Here is a 21,456-nt window from a genome sequence, read left to right on the forward strand (position 1 = left end):
TCTTTGTGCAGAGGCTGACAACAACAACGGTATTGTGAGATGATGAATGATGTTGGTGCAGCGTTGAGATTAAGCCCTTGTTTCCTTTTTTACAGTGCTATACATTACTGCTGGTTAAATGTAAAATGATGCGGCTACCTCCAGACATTAAAGGGGCTACCAGAGATGTAGTGTCAATTCAACAGAAAAGCTGCATGTTCTACGAGGCACTGTCACATAAGCATTGGCCAAATTTGCTGTCTTGTGAGCTTTGATAGGATATGCTGTAGATAGTAAGAGTCCTCTTACTGTAAAAGGGAGGTGCATTATTCGAGTAGTGGGGTCTGAGGCATGACGGTCATTTCAGGATGTACTAACCCTTCCAAAATTTTACACTTGGTTGTACCCAGAGATCGATCCAGATCCCCCCCCCCCCAACACCCAGAGTTTTTTTTCTGTGTACCACTGTTATCATGAAACCGTCCAATTTACTGTCCAACCATCCCGTTTTCATTGCAATTGAAGTACTTACAAAACTGTTTATTTTATTTTTTATTTTTGTGAGTCCCCGCTTCAGATCCCAAGGGACATTGCCAGTGTGGTGCACGCTGATAACTGTCTGTGCATAGCAAATAATAAATATCTGTGCGTGAAGAGTTGGATGTGGACTTATGCAATGGCTCTTGACTGGACAACACTCAGTCAACACAAAGATTTATTCACATTTGCGTAACTTATTGCCTGTCATTATAATAATTACCATAATACGTAGACGAGGTAATGCTCTGCCGAGGATCTCCGAAGTTACAGTCTTGAAAGCTGTTTTCAAAACAGTGGTGCTAAAAAAATTGGATCAATGGCAGGTATCAAAATTTGTTTTGCTGTATCAAGGCAGAACAATCTTCCGTGGGAATGACAAATTTTGGACATTCCCAGACAGATGTATCACTTACTATGATAATGAAGTGTAACTGTACCATTAGTGAGTTATGAAACGTTACCTGAGATTATTTGACGTGTTATATCCCTCGCATGCTATAATACTGCCAACGATAAGAACCATTACACTACCATTAAAAGTATAACTGTCACTTATGGCCAGGTAGTTTATTGCTCCTGCCTATTCCTTTGCACTTCTCGGGATTACTGTGGTAACACAGATTCCGTTTCACACTTCTCAATTGGAAACACGCAAGTCTATTATGGTGTAGGTGTGAACAGGAAATGAGGCACACTAAAGATGATAGTCCTGATTGGACCAGGATGGAAAAACGTTGGCGAATCATGCGGACGACACACTCAGGTATCTGTCGTCTGTTTCTCGGTCCAAGGAATCTCCAAACTCAGCTTGTAAACACACAATAAGCAGTGAACCTGACGTAGCTGTAAAAAGAAAGGACACTTTCCAAAACACGTAGCACAGTAATTCCCTGACAATCATTCTAATTCTAACCCGGCCCTTGAGTTGCACAGTTGGTTAGAGCCTTCGTAACTTTCATGGGGCATTCGTCGTGTGTGCAAACAACGACGACAACTACGAAAATAAGGATTGCTCGACGTGCCTATCTATCGTGGGCACAGTAGGCGAAGACTGTGATCGTCGATGACAGAGAGCTGGGAACAAAGTGTGATGCGTGCGTGTGGTGCGTGCCGTCATTGCACAATTCTGCCACTTCACCAGCACTGCAGCATATATGTACTCATGCGGTTGCTGGGGAGCACAATCGCCGCACATACACCTGGATTGTTTCCTGCGTCGTAGTGTGAATGTCACGGGATTAAGTATTGAGCACTCCGATCATGAACGTACCTAAAGCAGTGGTCCTGAGGCTCGTTCTGTTGCGCTAACGCAGCTGCGGCACGTACATCACCAGCGACTCGCAGAAGAAGTGGATCCGTCGAATATGGGCCGTCATCAAACATGTATATTCGTCACGGGGGCTATTACTAAAGGCATTTGAACAGCACGATTCGCCACTTCCGCGTTCCGAGTCGGCCATCTCCGTATGTGCCTTCGCTGCCTTCGCCTTCGTCTCCCTGACCTTGCTCATGCAAGCTGCAAGCCGCGGGGACTCCTCTGGCTCGCCACGTTCTTATTGGTCAGATTCCTTGTCACGTTGCTAAAGATTCTCAGCAGGGAGTTACGCTTGACGACCGCATCCGTCGTCTCCTGTAGCGCCGCTTACACACAGATTATGCAAAAAGTATTCCGTCGATCGGAATGGGAATTTCGGATTCATGGTCAGTGAAGGACGGGGAATCTCATTTCACTGTGGTTTCGGTATCGATCTGTGGTCGATGCGACTGTCCCTTTAAGCCTAAAGGCCCCAAAAATGTGGCTCTCATTCACTAAAACGACTTGATTTCGACAGTCATCAAAAACTCGTGAAGCTGACCAGCCCAGCACGGAAAATCATCTTACGAAGCTATAGTTGCTGAAGCCCTACTGAGAAAGACACTCAAAGACCGGTAGTCAGGTTAGGCCGGTTTAATCTGCGCGGCACAGAACTGAACAGCTAGTATGCATGCGCGCTGTGCACAAGAACAAGACGGGCGGAGTCTTCGTCGTCGAAGGCTACGGGCATGCATGAGCGACGCTACGGCTGCCCCCCTCCCAGAAGATCGGAGGGGCCTCGGCCAGGTCGTATGGTGGGTCGACGGATGTAGCTGGAAGAGGTAGTGGGGACAGGTGCGTCTGGTGGGGGGTCGTCTTCGAGGTAGGCGGGCTTGAGCCTATCGATCCCAACTGTTTGCTCTTTGCCGTTGACGAGGATACGGAAAGTCTTGTCACCAGGGGCGATGACGCGGCAGGGGCCGGTGTAGGGGGCCTCCAAGGATCGGTGTACGGGAGCGTGCGTAAAAAACCGTGGGCAGCGGAGGCGAGATCTCGGGGTACATAGAACAGGCCTCCGACGGACTTTCGTACCAGGAGAGGTCGAAGTTGGGAGAGGGTGGACTGAAGTTGGGCGAGGAAGTCCATGGGCGAGTCTAAGTGATCTCGAGGGGGAAGAAGCAGCTGCCTTGAATTCGGAGGCTCGATCCGTAGACCATATCCGCGGGGGAGCAGTGTAAGTCCGCCCTGACGACACAGCGGATACCGAGGAGTATCAAGGGGAGGTGATTATGCCAGTGAATGCGATGCTCATATGCCATGATGGCGGATTTCAGGTGACGATGGAATCTCTCGCCGTGCCCGTTTGCGGCGGGATGATAGGCTGTTGTGTGATACCTGGTTGTTCCCAACATCTTGAGCATGCAGCGAAAGAGGGAGGATTCAAATTGTGCTCCTCTGTCAGTTATAAGTTCGGCTGGGGTCCCGAAACGTGCGACCCAGGTGTGCAGAAAGGTCGAGCATACAGTTTCGGCGATGGCGTCCACCATAGGAGCTGCCTCGTGCCACCGAGTGTACTTGTCTATGCAGATGAGGAGGTAGCGGTAACCATGTTTTCTTTTTCCTTTTTTTTTGGGAATAGCAAGCCGACACCCTGTCTGGCTGACCTTTCCCTCATTCCTCTTCTTTCTTATCATTAAACATATCTCCCCCCCCCCCGTTGGATGAGGGGAATGGGCCGACAATGTCCACGTGAATGTTGCGAAACCTGTGGTCCGGCAGAAGGAAGGTGGCAAGGGGGAGGCCGTGTGACGCTGCACTTTCGGACGCTGGCATGGGACGCAGGACTGGGTCCATTTGCGGATGTGATTCCGCATGCCGGGCCAGACGCATCGTGACGAGATGAGATGGTGGGCCGCACGGACACCACCATGAGCAAGCGAGTGAAGAGTGTAGAGACCCTGCGCTGAAGTGTGGCCGGTACGAAGGGGCGCGGCGTACCGGTGTAAACGTCACAGGCGACAGGGAGATCAGAACCGGGAAGGACAATGTCTTGGAGATGCAGGCTTGTGGAGTGCGCGGCGCGTATCTTGAGAAGCTCTGCGTCCGTTTGCTGGTGCCTTGCCAGAGTGTTAGCGTCGAGAGGAAGCTCGCGGGAGGTGGCGAAAATGCGACTGAGAGCATCAGCGGGTTGGTTGGAGCGACCGGCAACGTGCGTGACATCCGTAGTAAATTCGGCCAAGTAGGAGAGATGGCCAATCTCGCGGGGAGAGTACTTCGCACTGGCCGACGTGATGGCGGTCAAAAGGGGTTTCTGATCAGTGAGGAGCGTGAAGCGACGGCCTTCGAGGTAGTATCGGAAATGCCGCACGGCTTTGAATGCGGCAAGCAGTTTCTTGCCGAAGGTACTATACGCTGATTCTGTAGGCGAGAGCTTCGGCGAGAAGAACGCGAGTGGTACGACGACTCCATCCTGGATCTAGTGCAAGGCGGCTCCAACAGCACCACCCGAAGCATCAACCATTAGAGGAGTGGGTGCGTCAGAGCGGAGAAGTTAATTAAACCAAGGAATATTCGGAGCTGGTGGATTGTGGAGGGAATTGGGAAGTTGGTGATGGCTTCTAGTTTGGATGGGAGCAGTGATATGCCAGCACTTGAGACATGGTGTCCGAGAAACTCGAGGGACGGCACGCCGAATTGACATTTCTCGAGATTGATGATGACGCCGCACTGCCGAAGACGCGAGAAAACTTGCTCATGCACATCAGGTGAAGAACTCGCAATAAGCAAGTCGTCTATGTATGCCATGACGAAGGGTAGCACAGTATCTATAAACTGTGAAACGTTTGTGCTGCGTTGCGGAGGCCGCAGGGCGTGGTGATAGACGTCTTGGGAACACCGTCTTGCGCGACTGGTCCCCCGTGCATGGAGCGTCGTGGTAGAAACGTAAAATTTCCCCTATCGTGGACCTCAGCACGACAAAGCGACCACGTGTTCCGCCCTTGCCGTCCGTCCTGCGCAAGATGACTCTTTGGTCAAGGTGAAAGCTTCCAGATATCCCGTTGGCCGACTTTTCCCATTGTTCAATTATAGTGCGCGAAGCGTTATCACGTCTCCTCTGCTGAGGGAACGAAAATATCAATATGACGTCCGACTTAATGCATCGGCCCCGTTCTGATTTTTCGCCCTAGCCTTATGAACAATCTCGAAATCATATTCCTGTAATAGCAGGTTCCAACGCGCCAGCCGAGAGTTGGGGTCTTGTGCATTCATTAGCCATTTCAGTGGCTGGCGATCGGTGATGATTGTCAAGTGGCGCTCACACAAGTAGGAGCGGAAGTGACTTATGGCAAAAACAACACATAAACATTCCTGCTCTGTAGCGCCGTAATTTTGTTCGGCCCCGCGACTAGCATATGCAACGGTATGTTCCGTGCCATCAAAAATCTGCGACTGAATTCCCCGGCCGCGTATATGGAAGCATCGGTCGTCGATATAAAAGGCTTTAAAAAATCAGAGAACCGTAGCACTGGGGTTTCCAGCAACCTTTGCTCTAACATGTTATGCGCTTCTTCTGCTGCTTTTCCCCAAAAGAAGGGCTTCTTCATGGTCAATTGTGTAAGCGGACGAGCGAGTTCCGCAAATTTTTCAATGTGTTGCCAATATTAAGTCAGTAGTCCAAGAAAATGCCTGATCGTAGTTTTGTCCGTGAGCCTCCGAAATTCCCTGTCACCTTTAACCTTATCTGGGTCTGGCTTAACACCTTCTGTCGACACAATGTGTCCTAATACTTAGCCCACGACTTCGAAAACTGACATTTGGATGGTTTCAATTTGCAGCCTTCAGTCTGTTCAGGATTTCCTCAATATCCCTTATATGACGCTCAAACAATGCACTGTAAATGATAATGTCATCGAGATAAACATAACACGATTTCCCGAGAAGACCAGTGAGCACTACCAGCGTGGTTCTCTGCCATACCGACACGTTATTCACTAATCTCATGGGCATCCTTCTCCATTGATAGTGACCGGAAGGGGTGTTGAAGGACATTTTTTCTTTGTTCCCTCATTCATTACCAGCTGCGAGTAATCGGAAGTCATGTCTACCACTGTGAAAAACTTGGCCTTTCCCACCTGTGACAGTGTTTCTTAGATATTAGGAAGGGGATAAGGGTCTACTCTAGTGGCTTTGTTTAGATCTCTAAAGCCAACGACAAAACAATAGGACCCGTCCGGTTTTTGTACAGGTAATGCGGGGGCTCCCCACGGTGAAGTAGAATACTCTATCACCTCGTTCTGGAGCTGTTCATTTACTTGCCTGTTCATTTCATCACGTTTTGCATAGGGTATACGATATGCTTTACGGTGTACGGGACGGTCATAGGTGGTCGAAATTGGGTGTTTTACCGTGCTGGAATGTCCGATATACGATGCACTCAACGAGAAAGGCTCCCCGTAAGCTTTGATATGGTCCGTGAGCATCTGAGCGCTTAAGCTCGGGAATGTGTGCCAGATGGAACTTGCTAGCACTATCTACCTTACTGACCGCGTTGCAATCAGAATCAGCAATCTCCACGTCAGCCAGAGTACCCATTATCTTTCCTTTTGAGAGTTTGATTTCCTGCAACGTGGCATTCACTACTCGTATAGGGGCAACTCCGCCCTTCTGCAGTTTAACAAGACCCACAACAACGCCGGAGGTTAGTGGCACGTCGGAAGTACCTACAAGCGCGAGCTGACTCTTCCTGGTCGGCGCTACGACTCTTCCCGTCGCAACCGAGCCAGTCATATAGGCGGAAGGTGAAAACGTTCTAATCAGGAGCACCTTAGTAGTAAGGTATCTGCTCAAGTATCCAGAAAGTCACACAGTGGCCTGGACGCCATTAATTAGAAATTAATTAACAATTAGGACCCCCACAGTAATTAGGATCATGCAGTGAGTCATTACAGTAATTGGGGAGCATCTAACTCGTGTCCAGGCCACTGTGTGAGTTTCCGGATGCTTGAGCTGATACCTTACTACTCACCATAGCTGTAGTTTCCGAGATAGGCCTGATTTGCAGCGCATGTGGTTCCCTGTATCGTGGCAGCACACTGCTTTGCCCTTGGTGTCACGCATATACACTATACAAGTAATTTTATGTCGTCGGGATGTGTCGCATGCCTTCAGTCAGTCTTCTGTCTGCGGTCACTGTGAGTCCAGCAACCCAAGGTGGCCATAACCTTCATCCAATGTCGGAGTCATAGGCGGATGATCTCAGAAGTAAACAATACTGCCATAGCCACGATGAAATGAAGAAAGCAAAAAATAAAATTAAAAAATCTTAGGCTGTCATTCTCGTGCTATTGTGAAGTAGAGTGCGTGGAGTCTACGTTGTGTAAGTCTCATGTCTTGATGTCACGTAGGTAGGTAATGCCACGAGTACGTAAGCGAGTGATGCATCCTTAATATTGCTCTTTGTTTCCATGCTCTTCTGTAGTATATAGAGCATTACAGGGAATGAAGTCATCCAAATAAAATAAAATAAAAAAGTCACTGAGATGTCATTGCACAACAATAATAGCCATTACCCGAATTCAATACTGGATACCAATTTTTGTTTCCACTTCCGGTAATGGAGGTCAGTGGCATGCGTTTCCGTTTCCGTTATCTTTACCATCTCCAATTTCGGTAATATTCCATTTCTTTTTCCATTACCATTACCGTTACCCTTCCCTGGACCGGATAGCAGCCGACAGTCCTGAGCTTATCTCCTGTTATGCCAATCAAAGTACAGTCACTGTTCACCGCATGGAACTTTTCCTTCCACCTCTTGTCTACGCTTTTGAAGCGCTTTCTTTTATAAGGCTGGCTTTCGAATTCGTGTTGGTAAGACATCTCATCTTAACGCCTCATATATGACATTCCACAATTGGCTCCTCTCTCTGCAGAAAGTAACGACAACTGTCTCGGAATCCCCTCCATTGCGGATATCCGGAAGGGACGCGACTAGTTTCCCGATTGGGCGCCTTGTGTATTCGTACCTCCGTGTTGCTCTTCCTCCGGTGACCCCATCTCACGAGCCTCGGCCACCCGTACCCTATACCGCTGCGGTTAGTTGCGAGCGAAATGTCCCCTATGGCCGCAAGTGTAACATTCTCCACGGCTTCTCCCAAGAGTGGAGTGTGGCGGCGTATCGTGGTTCTGGAGCGCAAGCGAAGCGTCAAGCATTCTTTCCAGCCGATCGAGTCGCGACTTAACGCCTTCCGTTTTGCTGTTTTCAGTGTGGCGTGCTACAGCCCGCTACGGTCAAAGCTTTCCAGGTCACGGGAGAGTGTAAAGCGTCACCCAGGATCCCTTAATCCTTTCAAAAAATGCGTTAGCAAATGCTCTGCGAACAGTTCCCGGGCCATTTTCGTTTTCTGTTCATCGCCCCCTCCCACGTATTCCTTCAAAGTTGCCTGGACGCAAAAGACCGCACATCCTCCTCAGCACTCTGTTTTGCTGCCATGAATTTTTGTAATTTCAAATGTACAGGCTCCGTATCGAAGCACTTCTTAGCAAGGGATTTGAACTCTGCGAAAGATTTTGCCTGACTGGCCTCTTGTTCTCGCCATGCAAACCCATATGCAGCTCCTAACATTTTACTGACCGGCTCTAGAATACGTGTGAAATCTGCCAAGCTTGGTCCCAAACTATCACCCGTAAATGCAGGAACCGTGCCACCTAGTGCCAGTACACTGGCGCCAGCACTGGTCTGGTTAACCACTGGCAGTGCCATTATGAGTTGTTTCTCCTCTCGTGTGAGGGTGTCCCACATTTTCACTCAGCGATTTGAACACGGGATCCCACCGTTGCCACTACTTATGTGACGCATGCCGGCTTGTGGCTCATCACAAGACCCATCAATACGCTCCAGTGGATCCACGCGGACTTTGAGGAACGGCTCAAACGGAATTGCAACAAGCTATTTATTTTACATGGACGCTAGATTGGACATCGCAGTATGCCTTGGCTCACTAGTTTCATCACAAGTGCACACTGCAAGTTCGCTGCTTCGGTCGGTGGCTACTGCATTGGCCGATCGGAAGCCCGGGCCCCTTTTCGCTGGATGCCGGCGGAGGATGGGTCACTTTCCAAGAGTTGTCTCCCTCTCTTCACTCTGCGTACGGAATCGTCCCAGAAGGCGCTCTCTGGGCCTCTTGGTCTCTTCCTTTTTATTATCATTGGGAGAGGAGAAAGTGCCATCGTTGAGTCCGCGTCGCTGTCGTCTGGGAACACACCGTCTCTTCCCTCTCTGTCCTTAGCTGAGCACTGGTAACGTCTGTCTCCGTTGTCGTAACCCGAAACCCTTCCCTTACAGCTATAAGCTGTTAGAGTTGTTGCTAGATACACACAAACATGGCCACATCGCCAAGCCATAAAGCTTGTGTGGCGTTCCTCCTGACATTAAAAGGAGGAGGCACTCACTTTCACACTCAATACAAGGCGATGTTGTCCCGGTGGTAGATGGGAAGGGTTCGCTCTGCGCGCCTACAGACCAATTTTCCTCTGCCGCTAATCTTCTTCGGTGCTCCCGTAGCTCTCTCCATCGCCCAGTGCTGGACCTTGGGGGCTTTTTGGGTTCCTCTGGGGCCACCCTCTCTTCTGAATGCCGTCTGTGCCCATGCCGATTGCCCTCTTTTCGACTGACCATGATGTCCGTCTAGCGTTACTCAGTGGCGTGGTAGTCTGTCATGCACTCAGCTGACTCGGTAGTTGTATGGCACGCTGCAGAAACCCTTTCCATTGCGAGTACGTGATAATTGCAGGCGCCATATCGGCCTTCGGATGACTGAACTCTTTTGCGCCACAGATTATTGTGAGTTATCTCGGGCCAAAATGCCGAGCGCTGGATGCTGGTTATCGAATTGCTTGCCGTAGCTGGTCACGCTGCGGTGGGCGACGTCACGATTATCACTGGGGGGGATCTTAAGTTCCAACTTCTCAGGGAACTGGACTGACGTTTCTCTCAAAGCATATGAGGGAAACCCAGGAAAAATACCCAGACAGAACACCCGTGCCTGACATCGAACCCGGGTTACCTCTGCGGCATGCCACCATCGTAGCCACTAGGCTACTACATTTTATGCCCAAAGGAGGCCCGGAGCCATAGATGCAGCTATGGCTCTGCCCAACTATGTCCCATCTACCAGCGGGACAACCTCGCCTTGTATTGAGTGTGAAAGTGACCTACAAAGACGATGGAGTGCATACAGAGGGGATGGGATCAACACCGTGGAGGAGCCGGTGTGACTCTCAACCGGACGTCTCCAGAGCAGCTCGGCCAGACGTCGCTGCTCAGTGCTCACTTCTTGTCACAGCTATCTGGTATAAACTAATGAAACAGGCCCAGAGCGACAACTCTCAAACTCACCGCAATTCTACCTGATCCCTCTTCTTCTCGTTCCGCATCTTTCTTTTTTGGCGACAGTCCTCGAACCCTTTCGTTTCGTAGCCTCTTCACTAAGCTAATCGCTTTTGATCCCGGGTACCTTGCACTATATGCTCTCTCCATCTCTCTGTGAAATCGTGCGTCACTATTAGTACATGCACTCTTAGTAATCATTATTAGTAAATGCAAATTCATTTTAGTGGTTGCAGTGTTGCACTCCCTGGTCACCGTCGTGGCCCATACATTAAACATCCGATTACCCATGTTGACACCACGGCATACCATCGTGCCACACTCCGCCTGTTACCTACGGTGCCTTGTTATATAAACTGTCGAGCCCGGAACAACAATAAAAATAAAACATGTCAACAATTAAGGACATTTCTCTTTCAGAATATGGAAGAACTTCACTGCACGACCTATTGCGAGGATGAGGCGAGTATTGCGTCTCAAAGTCCGAATCAATGGTACTGGACACCTCCCGGGTGGGTGTGGGATCAGTCCGCTGATTATTGGGTAAGTCCGTGTATGTGCGGTTCTGGGTGGTGGTGCCAGTGGAATATCTCGCCGTTGTTCCCATATGGGCAGAATACCAACAACGCAGAAAATATCCAATAAGATAACGGAGAGTGAAAACAATTTCCCAATTTCTTTTATCACGAGACGGAAATTAACTGAGGCATGTTTAGCTTGTGCTTTCTGTGTTGTTCTTGCGCATTCAGTCCTGCCCTTAAGCACCTACAGGGTCGAACCGAAAGTATTATCGTTTCGGTTCGTGTTCGACTATCAGGGTTAGGTTCCGTTTCAGCTGTAGAAAGCAACTATAGCGGTCCGAACCAGGTTAATTCTAAACTGTCTGGTTCACGAATCGGATCAATAATATAAGCTTGCCTCGTTCTGGATGTCGCCGTAGGCCAAATTAGCCGCGATACGTGTATTGCCCTGCAACGTTTCTCTTCTTATACTTCTGATTTTCTATGGCAGACAGGAACAAGAGACTGCAATGCTCACGGCGGATTTTTGGAAGGGTTTAACACGGAGGACGGGGAATGTCACTATTATGTCATATAGTCTCCTCCTGTCACTATCAGAATTAACTGCCAATTGGAATTTAATATGAGATGTTGAGAACAGGAGCCGTACCATTATTTGACACTTTGCATATATTTGACAATTTGCATGCATTGTAATTAAAAATCGCATGCCCTGCTTTCGTAGCAAAATAGTAAACGCAACGTTAATCGCACAACTTTCAATTTGCGTTATAGCACCCCTATAACATGTAACTTTCACATACGTAGTGATTGGTCCTCAGCGTACTATACAATGATGCTCTGCTCATGAACCAATGACGAATACCGCAGCCATCTGCTCAAAATAAGCCCCACCATAATAAGCCTGTGAATTAAGAGAGTGAGAAAGACAGAACTAAGAAAAAGATGAGTATACTGGAGAGCAATTGCAGCTTCTAGATCCCTTGATTGCAATAACTCCTCATTTTAGCTACCGGTACTGAAAGTTACTTCTCAGGGCCTCAAGTAGTTACTGAAGTTCGCCTTTCGAAATGCAACGATCTATCTAGGCTATATAACTACACGTTTTGAAACTCTCCATTCATCACCTCAAAACTGAGTTGTTGTTGTTTGTGGTGATGCTGTGTCTTATGCGTGTCACAAGATTTATCTTACTGCAGTCCGGGGAAACTCTTGGTCGCGACAGGTTCAGCGCGGGAAGGAGGAGGGCGCTCCTTTGTGTTGCTACAGCTCATTTTACAGCGCTAGCTCTTGCCGGGAAGGTCTCGGGAAATCACTGTAGTTATATCGCAAAACCCTCGGTTTCGGTTTCGGTGACGCAAACAAAATTTTAAAGAAATCGAAAGGTAATAAAACTAGTTTTGACATACTCAGAGATGGGTAGGTTATCTCGGAAAGTGTCACTCGATCTTGAAGCGTTTCCTCTCCTGATTTTTTCCCGATTGTAGAAATATTGTAAGGCAGCGCAACGTCACGATCCGTATAATGAGCAGAATGAGAAAGGTACAGGTTGGGAAAAAGTCTACGAAACACGCGAGCGGCATACGTTTTCTTCGGTGCGACACCCTAGCGGCCGTCGCAAACGGGTGAGTTCACCGTTTCGGAGGGGTGGAAGCGTGCGCTGTTAGCGACAGGCAGCTGTAGCTTCCCTCCGAGGCACACCCAAGCGACCCTTCCAACCCTCCGAAACGGTGGACTCACCCGCTTCCGGCGGATGCTAGGATGTCTCACCGAAGAAAAAGTTCGTCGCTCGCGTGTTCCATGAACTTTTGTCCCAACCTGTACAACGGGATGTGCTGCACGTGGTGACATGGGGCCCGCCGCCCTCGTCGTCGAAACACTGCCCCCCCCCCCCTCAGAAGGCGCGATCCCCGGGCGTGGCACGTCAGGGACAGCAGGGGGCAGCAGGGCAGGTGGAGAAGGTCAGACAACGCAGATGACGTTAAGATGAGTGGACCATGTGGGCGTTGAGACGGGCAACGTTAAAAGTTGACTCACGAGGTGACGATGGGAATGACTGGCCATAGGTTGAAAGGTACACTGCGCTGCCACACGAAACAGTTCGGTCCCGGTTCGTGTCCTCCGTGGCGCGCTGCCACCTCTAGCGTCGTTGTTCTTTAGGGCGGGGGTTCCGACGTCTTGCGTTTCGGCGTCGTGCGTATTGGTTCTGTGATTCCCGGTGTCGCAGCTGGAGCGTTGATGGCCACGGCGGCAGCGCTCGGGTTGGAGGACGGCCCACCGCAACCGCCACCAAATGTAAGGCAGCTCAGCGTCACGATGATGCATCCGTTTAATGAGCGGAATGAAAAAGGTACAATGGGAGTTGCCGCGCGTGGTGGCATAGGCCCGCCGTCGTCATTACAATATTTTTGTACCGCTAATCCTAGCTCTACACATAAACAGTTACTTTACAGACCACAAAGCAGTACTCGTCACTCTAAAGTTTTCTGCATACATCAGTAATAAAATTGTCAACATGCACACGCAACAGCAGGTACCACTGAAATTTGCGTTACATAATCGTAACCGTCTCGTATTGTTTTTTCTTAAGTGTGAGACATGAAGGTCGTTGTCGTACATCAGTCATACTCTTCGTAGCATAATCTAAATTTCTCCAACAGTCGCTAATTTGGCTAGATGTTACCAGTTACCGTATTTTTTAACGGTTCAGTTCACGTTCACACATCTAAGATGACGTCAATGGTATCAGTTCGGCTAGTTCCGGTTCCGCTAAAAATATCGGTTAATAACAGTTTTCGGTTTAAATCGGGTTCGGTTCTACTCTTTGATAACAATATACACACATCTACGCCTGGTTAAGTGATGACTGGAACTGCACTATAATGAGTCGTTGCCTCTGGGAATAAATATGAGGCAAATAAGGAAAGGTCTGCAAGGGCACGAAGACTTTGACACAGAAAGCGAAACAAAAGAGAAAAAGAATGCTTGCGCTTCAATCAAGAGACATGTTACTCGATGTTTCTCAAGATTCAGCGCAAACGTCTTGTCCACGCATAATGATAACACCCGGGACTAGAAACACAAAAAAAGCACCTATATGGTCCGTCGTTGGGCAGACTGGTAGGTTTCCCTTTCTTGACTCTTTCGTCCCTCCTTCCCCTAGTCTTCCTTCTTCGTGTATAAATTTGCTTGGCGCCAAATAAACCTTCAGCTGTATTATTTACGACGTTGCGTGTATCGTCCTTTTCGTGTTCCTATAGTCTCGGGGATATCATTATGCATCAGTATCACCCGCTGCCTTGATTCTTAACCGTCCTTTCATCGTCTTGTCAAAATTTCTCTCTGTGGCTTTATGGTTGTGTCACGACATAAACGCATGATTTACCATCGTCATCGCTGAGTATGAAACGTTATGTAAGCGAAAGTTATGTGACATTTGATATTTAATCACGCATCACATTGCCCTGTTGGAATGTTGCTAACATGTATTGCTATGTGCTTATTGTGCAGTTCACGCAGCATGATCTACGGACGCTATATACAGTGAATGCCACACAGTAGATACTTCTGATATATATCTCATCACATCATTTCGATAATTCTGGAAATGTTCTTTTCTTCACTCAGTACAAGTCTCTCCTTTGCCCTAAACCGGATGACAAGGTCAGCACCTTTTTCGTCAATATAAAATTATGTCTTCTCTCTACCCGGCGTTCGAAGTGTGTAGAATGAAGGCAATTATGAGACAAATAATGTTCATAGGTTGCAAGAAATGCTAAATGAACGGTGATTGCGATAAAGATTGGTCAGGGCCTACACGCCTATTGCCGCCCAAGTAATGTCATGTGCATAAAACCTTCCAATGTTTATTGATATCTTAAAGGAGGTAAGAACTCCTATCTGCGCCTACCTAGTTACCGCCGTATTAAATTTTCCTACCGCATTTGGTTACCGGTGTAATATTGTTCTTCTAGCCTTCGTATGTCTATTTACCAATTTGTTGTTCAAGACTTCTCCTTCATAATGTGTACAGCGATGTGATGTGATGTGATGTGAATAAAGAAAAAAATGGGGATGTAAGTTTCGACGAAGTCAAACTGGCTACCCCAGTACACTTAATACAGAAGGTTCAATCTGATGATGAGATGATGAAAACGCAAAAGGATGATGTCCAGAGACGAACAGAGATGATAATTGAGTTCAACATGTAGGTCAAAAGTTCAAGAGCTGCGCCCAAGTTAGAGTAAAGTGGCGGAATCTCCGGGGGCACACACAGGACACATCACACATTCACCGTGTCATAGGATGTCCATAAGCAGCATTAATACAAAAACGCGCTGTTTTTCGGATACGGGCCAGTAGACGTACCCCCATCCAGATACCTCTATCCATTGTTACGTCATATGAAGAACTGTAGCACCCAATCATACGCCAACGCGGAGGTACACATAACGTTCTGCTCTGCGCTTTTAAAAATGAACTTCCCCACATAGCACGCTCCTATAGCCAACCATTATCCCGAATGACAACGTTCTCGTCCCTCATTTGTTGAAAACGGGAGGCGGAGCCTATTTTGTAGCCGTGCATAATGCCAGATCTGCCTGTCGTTGTCAACAAATCATGGGGGAGAACGCTGTCATTCGCTATGATGGTTAGCTAGGAGCGTGCTATATGTGGTGAAGATACGGACCTATCAGATTCATCTATACAAATGGTGTCACAGCCAACAAGTTAAAATCCCCGTTTGGAGCCGACACAGTCGGCGAGCTAGCATGGTAGAGTTCATAGCTCCTATAATTTTAATACGGTACCTGACGGCTTCACGCCGCACAGAGTATATTCCCGCACTTTTCATTCATAATTCTATTTGGTATTTCTTCCGCAGATTTGCTCCGGCAGGTCTTCCGACTTTGGTGAAACACTGGGCTTAACTTACAAGCAATTCCAGAGGACTCTCACCTATATATGGGACCTGGATGACTATGAAGTACCTGACACAGACGCAGCTATCTGCCGTCTGTAGAGTAAATGACCTTCTGTTTCGGTGACGAAATAAACAGTTTGAGCGCGTCTCTTGTTTCAGAATGAATTGTGACACCATATGGTGCTCACGCGAAAGGATTAAACCTAGTAGAACCATAATTTTTTATTCGTTCGGTATATGATCTTAGGGGTGGGGGTGCGGGTTACGCACATGAGTAGGTTCCTACCCAGCTTGGCTGAAAACACCATGCCTTTAAGGCGCAAATACACCGCCTGGTCTTGGGGCCCAGACCAGCAAAGGGCTTTCAACAAAATCAAAGAACTAATAGCGTCAGCGAAGTGTACGGCGAGGTACGATCCTACCTTCCCAACAGTGCTATCGGCTGATTCGTCTTCATACGGCCCGTCTTGGCACAGATACAGCCAAATGAAGAAAAGCGTCCAGTAGCCTTTGCGTCCCGGCCGCTAACTCCGACGGAAGTCTGATATGCTGAGATTGAAAAGGAGACACTCGCACTGGCCTGGGCAGCAGAGGGGTTCCAACAATATCTTTCTGGACTGCATGCGACCTTCGAGACGGACAACCAGCCTTTGGTTACTTTGCTGGGAAAGTGCTGGCTAGATTGCTCCTCCACTACGTATACAGCGATACAGAATGCGCTTGATGCGTTTCAAGTTCGACGTTGTCTACGTGCCTGGAAGGGAGCTCATCATTCCGGATGTACTGTCTAGGGCGCCTTTCAAAAGTCGCAAGGTGGACCAGCCAACTCTGACTGCAGCAGAAACGGAAAAGTTTGTCGTCGCATCAATTAGCGGAATGCACTCAAGCGATCAACTATTTATTGTTGTTATTATACCTTATCAAAGCACGCAGTACATGTTTTCCCGCAAAGGGGACCAAACCCACCCCCGGAACGCAGGTCCACAGCCCGCAGCACCCCAACAGCGCCAACACATCAATAACAAGGGGAAGAAAAAGCAATGAAATAATACAAAAATAATTACACACTCGAAAGGAGAGCAAATAGCACGGGGAGAGGAAAAGGCTATCAAATAATAGTCACCAATGAGACTGCGGCCAATTAATCAGCACATAAGTACAACAGTCAACCGACGTTCTTCTTCTTTTTCTTTCCTTCTCTTTTTCGTTTGCCCCTTCCCCCTTTTTTTTCGGAATAGCAAGCCGGCTCTTTGCCTGGCTAACCTTTCCTTTCTTTTTTCTTAATAAACATATCCCCCCCTCAACCGACGTTTAAAATCTCCTGGAGATGCTGCACTCAACATAATGTCACGATAATTATTTATAAAAAAACCGGAATTAAAAAACTCAAACGTTGGCGCCCATAATCCGTCCGACATTTAGGAATAATAAATCGATGAGAATGACGGAGTGAGTAAGCGGGATGCTGTTCTACTAAACCAAAAGTACGTTGAAAATTGTCCACGTGGTACCTCGATTCCACAAATATTTTTAAAAGTAGTTTACGTTTATAAGTGGTAATAATGTTAAAAATACCATATGTAATCATAATTGGCAAAACAGATGCATCAACGGGAAGACAGCCTATAGCACGCAAGGCCTTATTCTGCATTCGCTGCAAAATGGCTAGATTTGTTTCAGTGGTCGATCCCCAGACAAGCATACAATAACAAAAACGTGAATAAATTATGGAATAATAAGACATAACTTTTGCCTTCGCTGGAAGAATGTTTCTAGCCCTACTTAAGACATCAACAGCCCTTGCGATCTTAGACCTTAAATGCAGCCTTGGGAGCAGCTGTCTGTGCTGCACATCCTAATCACGTGTCCTGCACATGAACCTCATCGTCACTATCACTTTAAAGAGCTTTACAGATATCAGTTGCCACTTCATCCAGCCTTGTTGTTGGGTGATGAGCCTCTTTTACCCTTCATGAGAGTTTTTAACTATTTTAAAGATATTGGCTATTTAAATACAATATAGTTTTACCCAGCTCTGCTCATGTATCTTGTTTTACTGTCTAAACCTTTCTAAAACTATGGTTTTAGTTTAATATTGCTGCTTTTACATAGTCACCAACCATCCCCATTGTCTTTTCACCATAGCTTTGGCGCACTATGACCTTAGTTGTCCGTGCGCCATAAAAACCTGAATAATCATCATCATCATCATCCTTAAATGACAAACATGAGGTGACCACGAGAGATGCTCCTCGAAAACAACGCCAAGAAATCTAGTTGACGCTACCCTTTCGACGAGAGCATCAGTGAACAGAACCACTGGATCGAAAGGCAGTTGCCTGCCACGAGGCCTAAAAATTATATGTTTATTTTAACGTTCAAATTCAAACGGTTGGCCTTAAGTCAGGCCGCAAGAGCATTGAAAAAAAAAAAAAACATTTATGTTTTGCTGCAAGACTAACAAGGAGGAACTTGCCAAAAACACATAAGTGTCGTCAGCATAAAGTGTGAAAAGGGCTTCATTGCGGATATTCACAATGTCATTAATAAACAAAAGAAAAATCACCGAGCGAGCCCAGCGGAACCCCAGATTTTACCTTCATTATTGCCGAATTAATTCCGTTTACGGACACATACTGGAAACGGTCACGCAAATAACTAGCAAAAAGGTTGAGAGCAACACCTCTGACACCATAGAAGGCCAGCTTACGCAAGAGTATATCATGGTCCAGCGAATCAAACGCCTTCTGGATGTCAAGAAAGTCCAGCAGTTAACAAGCGTTTCTCAAAATTATCCAAAATCCTTTCTTGCACCAGCAGAAGCGCCGACTCAGTGGACCTACCCTTCCGGAACCCAAACTGGTCATTAGTTAGTACGTCATTTGCATCCAAGAATTCGCTCAACAAGCTTCGAAAAAAGAGGTAGGACGGATATGGGCCTAAAACCAGCGAGTCTATAGTAGAGTTAGATCCTTTACTAATAGGAGTACCTCTGGCTATCTTCATCATTGTAGGGAATACACCAGTGGTTATAATAAGATTGCAAATATGCATAAGGGGAATGCTCACCAATGTCGAGACAGACTTTACAGGCTTAGCCTTCATATCATCAAACCCACCAGCAGTGGAGTCCTTAAACGATGCAAGTTTCGCTACAATTTCATTTTCCGTTACAGGAGCATTGAACAAGAGCTACAAAAATTGTCCTTTAAATAATCAGTAAAGGTGTCCTCACCAGGCGCCTGTGAAATACCAGAGGACAGAAAAAAACTGTTAAGCCTGTTAACTAATTCTTTACCTCTCAAAAGATTACTATGGTCTCACCCCCCGATTTTTTTCCCAGCGCCTGGTTAATCAGACGCCACAGTGACACGTAATATTCGCACTTTGCCTTATTTAGAGCGGTCTTGGTTGCTTTCCTCATCCTCTTAAAAAAGTAGCACAGAAGTCATTTTTAACACCCGATTTTCTTCCTATAAAACTGTTAAGTAGGCCAGTAAGATGCACCATGCGAAGTGATTTACACCACAGAGTCATAATTATCGCAGAAATTGAATTTAAAATACGCCGCAAACAGCGACCGTGCGCAACGGTGGTGAAGAGCAGTACCAGCCTGTGATCTGCCTGGAACCTCGCGCTGACGCTATAAGGAGAACGCTTGCTGATTGGCCTAGAGAAATGTTGTCTGCTACTCCGCTGTCGTCTGCTACTCGGCTGTTCGGGGCTCTGATGAAGCCTTTCTCCTTGCTCGGTAATGCTTCGGCCGCTCCTTCTATCCCCAATTCTCCGGGAGAACTGGCAAAACAGGTTTACGGCGGCAAAGGGACAAGGCGCTGACCCCCACTGACCGGCGAACCAGAACGAGTTCTCCTTATACCGTCATCGGTGCCGTGGCATTATACGTCCTCATCCTCGTTATAGCTGGAGTGGCGAGTTAAGGGTGAACGCGCGGAGCTATGTTTATGTGAGGTTTTTTTTTTTTTTCTGGGAAACAAATTGCACACATCAAAACCTTCCGCGCTGTTCGGTATAATGACACGCACACTTTCATCAGATGTCTTAATGTGAAATTTTTTTGGATGGCCCTCTGTACTCCTTTAAAGTCCGCAAAGATTGCCGGATCCTTTCGCTTTGTAAACTTGGAGAATAATCTATTTCTCTTTTTGATCATAGCAAGAATACTTTTAGTCACCCAAGGCTTTTTTGCTTGGTTTAAGCCACAATCGACAGTTTGTGTCAGAGGAAAACAATCATTGTACACTTCAAGAAACACGCTAAAAGCGATATCAGGATTAGTCGCTGAAAGAACATCAGACCAATCTATGCGCGTTATCTTATCATAAAACAACTGCAAGTTGTTTGTACTAAATCTTCGATAAAAAAGGGAGAACAATGTACGCACCAACAAGCTGTTATGAAGGGCACAGAAAATTGGCATATGATCACTGAATGTTTCACACACCACTCCACTCTTACTCACGTTAAGTTCGGAGCTTGTAATACATAGGTCCAGGAGGGACGAAGTGTCAAGTGTGACTGTGGTTGGTAAGTTAATTACATTGACACAATCATTACAAGTGAACAAATCAATCAAATCAGAAGAAGGAGAACAACCTTTCAGCAGATCGATGTTGAAATCTCCTGTCATAAGAATTGGAATTCCAACTGACATAGCATAATAATAAATAATTTAAAACTCGATGAATATGCAAAAGAAAGGGTTGGACGAGGCCCGCGGGAGGACGGTAAACTACGCACAGCAGCAGGTTGCTACACTTTAATAATAGCAACTCGACGTTATCATCGCATGCGCAGAAAGAGTCTATCTTCTCACAGAAAATATTATTTTTTTAAATAGATGGCCACTCCGCCACCTCTACGACCATCACGAGATAACGCAGTACAGGTATAATTATTTAAAGGAATGTGCGGAATAACAGAACTAAACCAAGTCTCTGACACTGCAATTGCATCAAGCAAATTTCCCGTTTCATTACATAAAGTCTCAAATTCTTCTAATTTGTTACAAAGACTCTGGACAACATGGTATACAAGAGTGAAAAAACAGCACAATTACATAAAAAAGAACGAATATCACACAATTTCAAATATTCACCCTCCTTCACACTAGGAGCCATTGACGGAATTGACGATGTCGACTACTGCAGCAGCGTTACAGGTTTGTGCGGATTCATGACGTACTTTAGAAGGATCAAGCCTGACAGGAAGGCTAGCTAAGAAGAAGAACTACTCAAGATCAGGCAGGCACAAGAGTCCGACGACGTATGCCAGCTTCTGAAACTGTACTGCGAAACCCAGTGGCCACCAAAACACTTCGTTCCCTTGATGATGGTGATGGTGAAAGGGCTTGCCGTTGTCGGCCTCACGTAAGTGGGCAACGTCGCGACTGACGCCCTGGGGAAATGTGCGTCCTGGGCCGACTTCTAGGGGAACTGTGCCGACATATGTCTGAAAGCGACTGAGGAAAACCCAGGAAAAACCCCAGACAGCACAGCCGGCACCGGGATTCGAACCCGGGTACCTCCCAGTCTCGACGTGACATGGCCAGCACGCTAACCACTGAGCCACGGGAGCTGGTTCGTTCCCTTGAAGATTACGCCCTACTGGCAGGAGCGCGGTTCAATCACGTGCTGTGATGGCTTGCTTCTAAATGGAACGCGTCTAATCGTACCCGAGAGGTTGAAGGTCAGCGTCCTCAATTTTCTGCACGACGGACATCAAGGCATTGGGAGGACACGAGCAAAGGCAAGAGACTCTGTATGATGGCCAGGACTGAGCAATCAAATATCAA

At 47.2% G+C, this 21,456-nt stretch overlaps 1 protein-coding gene across 2 annotated transcripts in view; it reads left to right on the forward strand.

The window, feature by feature from the left end:
- Nucleotides 1–15,790, forward strand: part of LOC135376419 (uncharacterized) — a 43,835-nt gene extending 28,045 nt beyond the window's left edge. For both annotated transcript variants that reach the window (XM_064608922.1, XM_064608921.1), the window contains 3 exons: nucleotides 10,620–10,742; nucleotides 14,348–14,383; nucleotides 15,606–15,790. In XM_064608922.1, coding sequence (XP_064464992.1) covers nucleotides 10,620–10,742; nucleotides 14,348–14,383; nucleotides 15,606–15,743 — 297 coding nt within the window. In that variant the 3' untranslated portion in view covers nucleotides 15,744–15,790. The remainder of the gene's footprint in view (nucleotides 1–10,619; nucleotides 10,743–14,347; nucleotides 14,384–15,605) is intronic.
- Nucleotides 15,791–21,456: the final 5,666 nt, after the last annotated feature.

Source organism: Ornithodoros turicata, unplaced genomic scaffold, assembly GCF_037126465.1.
Source record: "Ornithodoros turicata isolate Travis unplaced genomic scaffold, ASM3712646v1 ctg00001087.1, whole genome shotgun sequence".
NCBI lineage: Eukaryota > Metazoa > Arthropoda > Arachnida > Ixodida > Argasidae > Ornithodoros > Ornithodoros turicata.